The 9,438-nt window shown below is 44.8% G+C and overlaps 1 protein-coding gene and 1 non-coding gene across 3 annotated transcripts; both read right to left on the reverse strand.

Annotated features, from left to right (window-relative positions):
* Window positions 1-267: 267 nt before the first annotated feature.
* On the reverse strand, window positions 268-8,458 carry EIF5 (eukaryotic translation initiation factor 5). 2 transcript variants are annotated; one of them, XM_033108119.1, is made up of 12 exons: window positions 8,352-8,458; window positions 8,008-8,217; window positions 6,666-6,945; window positions 6,462-6,543; window positions 5,995-6,167; window positions 5,587-5,698; window positions 4,709-4,848; window positions 4,306-4,464; window positions 3,812-3,973; window positions 3,320-3,484; window positions 2,869-3,003; window positions 268-2,468 (listed from the first exon to the last, which is right to left on the reverse strand). In XM_033108119.1, exons 3-12 carry the CDS (start codon window positions 6,735-6,737, stop codon window positions 2,379-2,381), a joined length of 1,290 nt encoding a protein of 429 aa, XP_032964010.1. In that variant the 5' UTR covers window positions 6,738-6,945; window positions 8,008-8,217; window positions 8,352-8,458; the 3' UTR covers window positions 268-2,378. The 2 variants fall into 2 exon arrangements, with proteins under 2 accessions (XP_032964010.1, XP_032964011.1); XM_033108120.1 differs by lacking the exons at window positions 8,008-8,217; window positions 8,352-8,458 and adding an exon at window positions 7,396-7,678.
* LOC117024321 (small nucleolar RNA SNORA28) lies at window positions 5,195-5,318 on the reverse strand. Its single transcript, XR_004423400.1, has one exon. It is a non-coding gene; the product is annotated as a small nucleolar RNA SNORA28 (small nucleolar RNA).
* Window positions 8,459-9,438: the final 980 nt, after the last annotated feature.

The raw sequence follows: 9,438 nt of genomic DNA on the forward strand, positions 1-9,438 counted from the left end.
AGCACCCGTAAATAGTTCATGAAATCAGATTAAGGCAGATGTTTCCAGTTTGTAATCAACTCAAGTTACAGAATAGGAGCACAAGACCTAAGGAAAACCACTGACCCAAGGTAATTAGCAACATCTGTTCTGTGAGCAGGGATGGCAACTGGAGAAGGAAACGTCCAACACAAATTCAAAGCAGCAGCTACAAAAATGGCAGATTTCAACACTCCAAAATTGTATGAAAATTCAGGCTAATTTTAACATTAAAGCAGAGACAAAATATAATTTTAACATTGTTTTAATCAAGTAACGTAGTTGTTTGAAACAAGAAAATTTAAGACAGTTGAATAGAGCAAAGTGAATGATTACTCTATTAGGACAGCCTCTGGATAATTTTGTGGATCTGAATTCTATCGGAAGTTTGGCACCAGACTGAATACCGGTTTAAGCCAAAATTTTGTCTTTAGTGTTTTAGCCCTGAATAGGTTTTCCTTCAGATTAAAAGGGGGGGTGGGAGGCGGGGGGAAAAAAACTTCCATAACAGAACCTCATTAGCTTGACACTGGGTACGCTGAATGCAACTTGACTTAGGCCACCAGTCTCTCTCTAGAATTTCAGATAAGGAAAGCAAACGCCTCCAGCGAAGAATGTGAAACCCAGGTGACATGTGGACTTGCAAAAACCTCTTCTCTTTGGTGACAAAGCACACTCCCCCCTCCAGGTATATGGCTTCTGCTTCACTCTCATCAAAATCTATCAAAAGGCAGCTGGAGACCAACTCGTATCTCTCCAGTAAAACAGCTAGATTTTAATTCCTTAAAATATCAAGCTAACAAGGTTTTATTATACCAAACGTGTGTATAATTTCAGAGTGAAAATTTTTTACATACATTTAAGGTCTTATTATAACTTGTAAGATCACAAAGTAGTCAAGAGGTGAATGATTCAAGCCTGTGCTCGAAATAAAACTAACCCGTGGTCCTGATTCTGCAGTGCACTTCTTATGAAAAGGAATAAATGCAATACGTTTCTACCTTGAAAATGATTTCTCGGGTATAGCCAGAATCCATATCAGGTGAATTTAGATCAGCAAATTGGGCAAGTTATTTCTAAATCTAAAGCCCAGGATGGGCTAGGCCAGGCCCTAGTCACCTGCATCCAGTGGCCATCACACAGACTTCTTGAGTGTCTGCCTATATTCAATGTTAAGTAAAAGTCACCCCAAGTCTTGCACCAAAATATAGGTTCTGGCTTGCAAGTACAATTTTAGCTTTCTTTTTAAATAAGACATTTTGGAAGAAAAAAAAAGTTTGAGACATAGTAACACTTATTTTGGCAAGACAGCAACCAAACCTAAACAGCACAGCTGTGTCCAAATGTAGAAGGCATTAAATAAGCCATAGTATCAGGGAAAATCCACACTGAACAAAATATACAGTATGTCGGGAACATTTGGAAATTGTAATTTAAACTGTAAAAGTTGAAATACTATGCTGTTTTTGCTAGAGATTATGTGCACCTTTTATTTCTTTCCCCAAATAAAAATCATAGAGCTTACTATTTAATCATACCCCAACTTGCGAGTTTTCTCTCAGCACAAAGCAACAGCTACACACATAGCATGCTGACTTGTTAATGTGATAATTCCCCTGGCTCATCCGACGTGCATTGCACGGGACTTCAATGACTACAATTTGGGGTAAGTGAACGAACTGGGAAAAAAAAAAAAAACACAACAGAACACAATTCAAGTTTCAAACCTGCCCTTAAAATTATTCATAGGACACTCAGGTCATTTTTACCCTCAATAAGACAAAGGGGTTGCACTGTCCACCTTGGCATGGTAAGAATGTACAATACCAGATACCAATTTGAGAGACTAAAGATAAGACTTCAAAGTACTGTATTTCTTAACGACTGAATAAGGTAATTACAAGTGTATGCTTACATTCTGCTGAAGACCTCTTTACTGTCTCAGCACCCAACAATTTCTAACAGGCTCCAAGAATCCTATCAAGTTAAATAATGGTGCAACACTTTTAAAAGGAGCCAATTAATTCAGCTTAAGTCATTCAGAGCCAAAAATATGAAGAATGACCAAAATCAAATCTTTATTTTTGTAACTGTATAAATGTGATCCAAATGTGTCCACCACTAAGTTTTCAAAAGAAAAATGTTATAAATAAGCAAACTATATCTGCTCACTGATATGTGTATGGACTCCCTAGATGTCTCGGGCTTAATTACAGACCACTCACAGCAATACATTTTTAGTAGAAAGTGTAGCATGATGTGAAGCCATTTTAGCTTTTGCACATACATGTTGCACTTCTGGCTGATGACGCAGAAAGATTCTCAGCATTACACTGATAAGCTGGGCTGCACCCACCCCTTTAAATGGCATCAATATCAATGTCATCGTCCTTGTTGTCAGACTTCACAGCTTCAACTTTCGGTACACTGGCAGTCTTCGAATACACCACCTGATAGAAGAAATGTTATTTATTGAGTATAAACCTCTTTATCCCAATATATGTGCTTATAAAAAATAAGTCAGTGGTCAACAGAGAAAAATTCCGTAGATGCAGCCATCATTCTTCCCGCAGTTTTTACGCAAAAGTTTTCTCTCCATAGCCTAACAGCACGTTAATTTTTACAGACCACTAGCACCTCTATACTCAACCTGTATTAAACAAACCCTACTTTGGGAATCCAGACACTTATTTAGAATGTCTACGGATGTGAGATTTCTACCACCTTTTCTATTAAGGACTATTTTCCAAATTATTGAGACTTTATCGCCTCAATTACTCAAGTTTGCCATTTTACACTTCTCAAAACCACGCATCACTAGTGCTGACTCTAACTTCTCCCAGTGTTTACCTCAATGTTCTCATCTTCATCATCTTCTTCACCACCAGAAGATTCCTCCTCTGCTTCCTTCAACCACTTTATAAATGGTTCTGCTTTGACACGAATCTCTTTGGCAAGTTCTTTTGAGACATATTTCTTAGAAGCCTAAAAAACATGAGATACAATGTTCTTAGATTGAGGAATTTCAAGTTATTTATATATTCTGAGCTCTGAGGAGACTGGGTCACATCCTAATCTTAAATAGTAGAATACATGGAATTCAACAAAAAAGTATTAGAGGCGGACTAGTATTTTGTTATTACTAGCAAGCTGACACGGTGGGAGTCACGTGCAAGTCACACCAGTCAAGCACTAGGGACTGTATTTTCATGGAGACAGGGACTAGGTATTAAAAGTTACTTATTTCAAAAAGGCCCCAAAGCGGTTTCAGTATTTTTGATCTTAAACAACTATTGCCCACCTTTTCTGACCAGCTGATGATGACCTCTTCTTCCAGAAGGTCAGCGTCATACATCTCCTTCAAGATATGTGGGATCTTGGAGAGAAGCTGAGCCTGATGCATTGCTACCACACACTCTAAACCATGAAGAAGGTACCGTTGAGCTTTTTTGTTGTTGTGACAAAACTGCAAACAGATTATCTTTGTATTAACAAGCTTTTACAGATGTTCTAAGCTGACAATTCTAATATCCAAGTATATTCACTGCCTTAAGATTGGTTCCTTAGAGTTATGGACCGTAACAGCGGTTCAAAAATGTCAATGCCTAGAGATCTCTAGATTACTTTATATATTAAGGGACCAACCATGTAGTTTTCAGATACTCCCATGCTTGTAAGGTAGGTCAATTATCTCCACTTTCAGGATAACAGAGAAATGAGTGAAAAGTTAAAGTGACGTTCCCAAGGTCACACAGCCGCAATCTCATTTATGAATTTAAAACAATTTGCTTACTCGTAGGAAATGGCGCCTGTATTTCTTAATCTGTTCTCTAATCTTTTCATTAAAAAGAACTTCAGTCAAAACAAGAGGGCCCATAGCTTTTACATCCAGCCTTTCTGCTTCAGCAACAATTTCTTTGTCAGATGAGTCAATAACACCCTCTTCCTTCTTTTTCTGTGAATAAAAGGAAGCAATTCAGTGACATGGAGGCACATTTTGCTCTAGATACATTAGTGCCTGCTCCCATTGACTTTGCCCCCAATTTGACACTTCTGGATTTCCAAATAATAAACAGCTGCCAAAAAGTGCCTGAGACCACCCACAAAAATCATCTGAACGAACAGAAAAAGTAAAAGTAAGCCTTGCATTTGAATATTCAAAAGACAGCAAGAGAAAGTTACTCACCAAACCCCCAGCTTAAAGTAATAGTTAACATAAACCTAACGCTGAATTGAAGCTGATTTGACTGATAAACATTCACCTGCTCTTGAAAGAAATACTTTTACCTTAACAAAATCAAACAGGATGTTGACCCGCTCTTCAACAGTCCTTTCCAAATCATCACTGAGCGTCAGTACTTTTGCATGGTCACTGATTTCGTCCATTCTGCGCCTTTGAGCTTCCTCAGTTGTATCCTCCCCCCAATCATCATCCTCCTCTTCTTCCTGTTTATGAAAGTGAAGATGCTTGGCGAAAAGCCTTAAAAATGTTTCAGATTTCTAGTCAAGTTAATGACATCAAGTTAATTTTCCACTAAATTAGGTTCACCCTAATTCAACCAACCAACAGCACGTGGAGCCCAAAATACTGTTGCAGTATTACACTGAAGGCTAGTGTGTTTCTGCTCACTGGAACCAAATTTCTCTCTCATAAGTTTAGTGCCTATCACACCACCAACTCTGCACTTACCACAGCATGTGGAGGACTGATTTCATTTGGTGGTGGTGGTGGTGGTGTCTCACTGCTGGACACGGAACCATTTTCCTTGTCTTTGCCCTTTCTATTTTTCTTTTCCTTTTCTTTCTTTCCTGTACCACTGTCACTATTCTCTACAGGGAAACAAAGAAAAGTTTAGTGCCATGGCTTAGATTACACCTCATTGCCCATCACGAACATTTCAAACTCTGCCTTCTGGCTTCAGAACCCTCCATATACACAGTGCTACCTAAAATTCTAAGAATTCACAGACCAAATCCATTCACTGTATTTTATAGGTAAGAAACTCAGGCTAAGAATGGAATGTCCCAAAACATTAGTGGTATTGATTGTTGGGTAATAGCGAGATGAAGTGATGATTCAGAAAGTTAGCGAAGGTTGGCATTTATGATCATCTTCCATCCTTCACGAACTTGAACAAAAGTATAGTTCCACTGCACTTTAGTCAACAGCTAGAACACTGTTTAAGTCTATATAACGGCTTTTCTCATGGAGGAGAGCGCCGGAATAGGTTAGACTTTCTTGCTATAGCAAGCTCAAATTGTGTCAGACAGTTTTGATCATCTGCCACAGAGTGTTGCTTGCAATGCTCTAAAGCCACTCAGGCTTATTAATGAGCCAAGGCCCCTTTTAACAAAACATTAACCCAGGAGATCCTTTGCCGGGATCCCATCACAATCTGTATTTCAATACCTATTTCACCCATCCTAACATGATGTCTTCAATAAATCACAATGCAAGGATTGTAAGTTCCTTATATTCCAATTTATAGCAAGCAACCAACTTCCCTTTTCTTTCCAATAAACAGTTGCTTTACAGTAAGATCTTAGAAGTTCATCACGAAGACTTACCAGGTGGGTTTTTGAGAATGAATGTGCAGAGTTTATGATGTGTGTCAAGCATGCCTCGATAACCACAGGCTTTACAAGAATTACCTATTGTTTGCTTCTTTGGATTGACATGCTGCCAAAAAAAATTAAAAACAAGTATGTCATCCATTATACACGAAAATTCTGTAAGGAAAAAGTGTGAAAATACCCAACTACCATTAAGACATCTAAAACCCTGTCTTAACGTACCAAAGAATTCTCCCCCTCCTCCAGTGATCTACTTTAAAAAATTAGCATGGGAATATCTCCAAAATTTGTACATTACGTCCGCTCGGCCTTCTGAAGAACACGATTTGGAGCGATCACAGAACTGATCACAAAAGCAATGTTGTTTCTTCTCTTATTGACAAAAACTTCAAAGGCACTCACCAGCTCTGTTTCAGGATTCTCACACTCAGGACAGAGAACAAATTTTTTAATGAATCCATCCAACATGTCTTGCAGCTTATTCGCCTCATGAGATCCATTGACAATGTAACGGTCATTCTTAACATCAAACTGGGTCTGTGCTCCCAGTTCACAACCAAAATATTTGGTGGGATCTAGTTGGATAAAAAAGGTTTGATTCATTACATTTAACTCATCTTTGGCTACTCAGCCACACTGATACAAGTATCACTCCCTATGTTTTTATATTAGATTAAAAAAGTGTGTTGCCTGGGTAGTTCTTTGTACTAATGGCAACTAGCAACTAGTAAGTTGTGTTTTAACTCCAAGGTTCCACTTAACCCTTGAGCTAATTAGTAAATAATTCAGACAAGATATGCAAATCAAAAGATGATTATGACTACATCAATAATATGCCTTTTCAAACTTCTTCAAGAGACATTACTTACACGTTGGAGGCCGATTAAGCGCCTTTGCAACGTCAACCATGTTGACTATAACTGTCTTGATTCCATTTCCTTTGCCCTCAACCTAAAGAAAATAAGAATTTAATTTTGAACTGTCTACCCAGGAGATACAATCTTAAAAAAAAACAAACAAAAAAAAACTGCAAGGAGTTTAGGACTTGCTACTAAAATGAAGATCCGTATTACCTTGGCAATCAGACGGGGCATCTTGTAGCGATAGAACTGGTCTGACACGCTGCGGTTGACGTTGACAGACATTTTGGCTTATTAGTGGCTTTATCAATAAGATGAAGAGATCTTTGATTGCAACTTTTTGGTATCTTCTGTCTGGAGAAGAAGGGATGACATAAACGACTGCAAGAGTTCTCGGTCTCTGACATGAAAAAGTTTTCGCCACTGAGGCTGTAAGCTTCTTGCTTGTATGCTATGTTTCCCCAATACAGGTACCAATGGCTGCGCAACAGCTCTGAAAGAGAAAAGGAGAACACACAACCCCGCACACACTTAGCATGACTCCCGTATGGAAACGCCTCCCTTTACATTCCAGTTAGTTATGCCTAATTTTCTCATGTTGAAAAGCATGCCCGGTTCGCGTGAAAAAGGATGTGTATTTTCACCTAACACGAAACACCTGTAGCAACATAAAAGGCCTCCATTTTGATTAAGATGTGACTCTGGCAGGGAAACGCCAGACTAAAAGCAACAAACTGCGCTGCTTCCCAGCATTGTAACAGGCCAACTTCTGTGGAGTGGCCCTTATTTTAACAACTGATGAAAAACGAACACAAAACCTCTCCTCCCCCAAACCGAGCCTGTATTGATAGCTCCCATACACTCTCCCCACGAATCGTCATTTTAAGACGGAAAACTATGAAACTCTTCTTCACAAATGGTTCCTTCGGCAACAAATGCTTACTTCAAAGAAACACTCCCATAACACACAGGAAACGAGGTCTCCTTGGAGCGAGCGTGCACCGAGGGACGGAGTGGCCCGACCTCGACCTCCTCTCCCTTGCTCTGCTCTACGCAAACACACAGTTAACCTTCGCTCCCGTCCCCATGGCCACGAGTCGTTTCGTTCGCAGCTGCCAAAGGCTGCGCCCAGCACCGCCTGCGAGGCGCGACATCGCCAGGCTTGTCCTCCGCGGCAGGTGGAGCGGGCCGCAGACACCCCGCATGTGCCGGCCTCCGCGGGCGCAGAGCCACGGCACCGCGGGGCGAGGGAAACGAAACCTGCCGAGGGGCGCCAGCCCGGGCCGCCCCCGCCCCGCCCCGGAGCGAGCGATGACTCATAAATGCAGCAAGGAGGCCTGACTCAGCCCCGGCGGCGGGCCCGCGCGGCGCGCTCCCGTCAGGCGGAGGCGCGGGGGAGGGGAGAGGGGCCGGGTGTAGGAGGGGAGGGGGCGCCCGCTCGCCGGGCCCCGCCGCCCGCCCGCCCGAACTGCGCCACACGCGCCGGGTCACGCGGCGCGCCGCCATCTTGTGCGGCCGCCATCTCCCCGCCGGCCCGCGCCGCCCGCGGACTCACCGTTTTCGTCAAATAAAGACATAAACCCAACGCTGCTCGCCCGGGACTGGGATGAAGTGAGGCGCGTGTGAACCCGAGTCCGAGGAGGGGCGGCGGAGGCGGCGGAGGAGCACAGCGACCAGCGGCCAGGCAGGCGCCGCCGAGCAGCGGGGAGGGGCTGTCCCAGCGACGTCCGGGGTCCACACCCTTCAGCGCCCGGGGCCTGGCGACCTGGCGCGGAGAGACGGCGCCGTGAGCCGCGGGCGTCGGGGCGCCTTCCCCGCCAGCCAGCGGCCCGCGGGGGTCGAGGGGGCGGGGAAGGCTGGGAAGGGGGCGCGGGGCCGCCACCTCCCCACAGGACTCACCTCTGGAATGTTCTCGCTGTGACTGAACAACGCCGCCGCCGCGCTCAAGCTACCCTCGGCCCCAGCGCCCGCCCCCAGCGCCAAGCGGCACAGCCCATTGGCCAGAAGCCCGCCCGAGCTTACTCGTCATTGGCCTGCGTGCCGCGTCAATCGCAACCTCCACCGCCCCTTCTGCTTCCTGAGGCTCCACTCGCCGCCTCATCCCGCCCCCAGCTCCGGGTCCCGGCTTCCTTCACCTGCCCTCCCTTTCCCCCGCTTTTCCCAGAAGTCTTCGCGGTCTCGCGAGACCCGGTGAGCCGCGACAGCGGGCTTCGGCCGCGGGGTCGCGCTTTGTCGGTTTGGGCTCCCGGGGGTAGATGGCGGTTGGTTCTCCTCCCCTGCCGTTTGGCCTGCCGCGTTCCCGCCGGCGTTCTCCCCGTGGTGGGCTCGTAGCCTCGATGGGGCGGGGGATCGGCCCTGCCCTCTGCGTCCCCCGGGGACGCCCGCTTTCGGGTCTTGGGGAAGTTATTTTTTTCTCCCCACTTCCTAGGCCTGGGCATACAGTGGAAATTGGAGGCTGGGCCTGGGAGTTTCATTGTAGTGCTGCCCTGTATCTTCCGAAGCTCAGGTCTGCGTGGCCGCGGTGACCGTGACTCACCAAGTCACCATTGCAGGGTCGTCGTGAGGCTCCATCGCCCGCCTCCCTGGCTCCCTCCCCGGCACCCGGCCTACGCACCTAGTTTGGCAGGTCACTCGTCCATCCGTTTTCAGGACCTCCTGAAAGCGCATCTTGGAAGGGGTGACCGTGTTCTAGTGCTCCACTACCAGTGTGCTCAAAATAAGCCCAGACGGTGAGAGCCGTTCATATTTTAGTTTCGTTGACCTTACAGAAACTCTCCCACTCTTTCAGAAACATCTTGTGTAAAACTTTCAGTTGCGATTGTAAAAAGTCAGTCCACCTTGACTGTATTTGAATAAATGCATGACTAAAAGAACAAGCGCCAAGTAACGGAGCTGTTGGTTCTAACCTGCCGTGGTGGTCTCTAAGCCGCCATGGTTTCCCCAGCTTTGGATAAAGTGGTAATGTTGTTCAGGACAGGATGAGGTG

The sequence above is a fragment of the Rhinolophus ferrumequinum genome, chromosome 6 (genome assembly GCF_004115265.2).
Source record: "Rhinolophus ferrumequinum isolate MPI-CBG mRhiFer1 chromosome 6, mRhiFer1_v1.p, whole genome shotgun sequence".
NCBI classification, from domain to species: Eukaryota; Metazoa; Chordata; class Mammalia; order Chiroptera; family Rhinolophidae; genus Rhinolophus; species Rhinolophus ferrumequinum.

What these genes read in the sequence shown, in the direction of transcription:
- EIF5 (XM_033108119.1), bottom strand. Translation starts at nt 6,737, where the DNA reads ATGTCTGTCAACGTCAACCGCAGCGTGTCAGACCAGTTCTATCGCTAC. An exon ending in CATTCTCAAAAACCCACCTG is followed by an intron (nt 4,849 to 5,586) that starts GTAAGTCTTCGT and finishes GTTTCCCTGTAG; the next exon opens with AGAATAGTGACAGTGGTACA. An exon ending in TCATCAGCTGGTCAGAAAAG is followed by an intron (nt 3,004 to 3,319) that starts GTGGGCAATAGT and finishes CATGTTTTTTAG; the next exon opens with GCTTCTAAGAAATATGTCTC.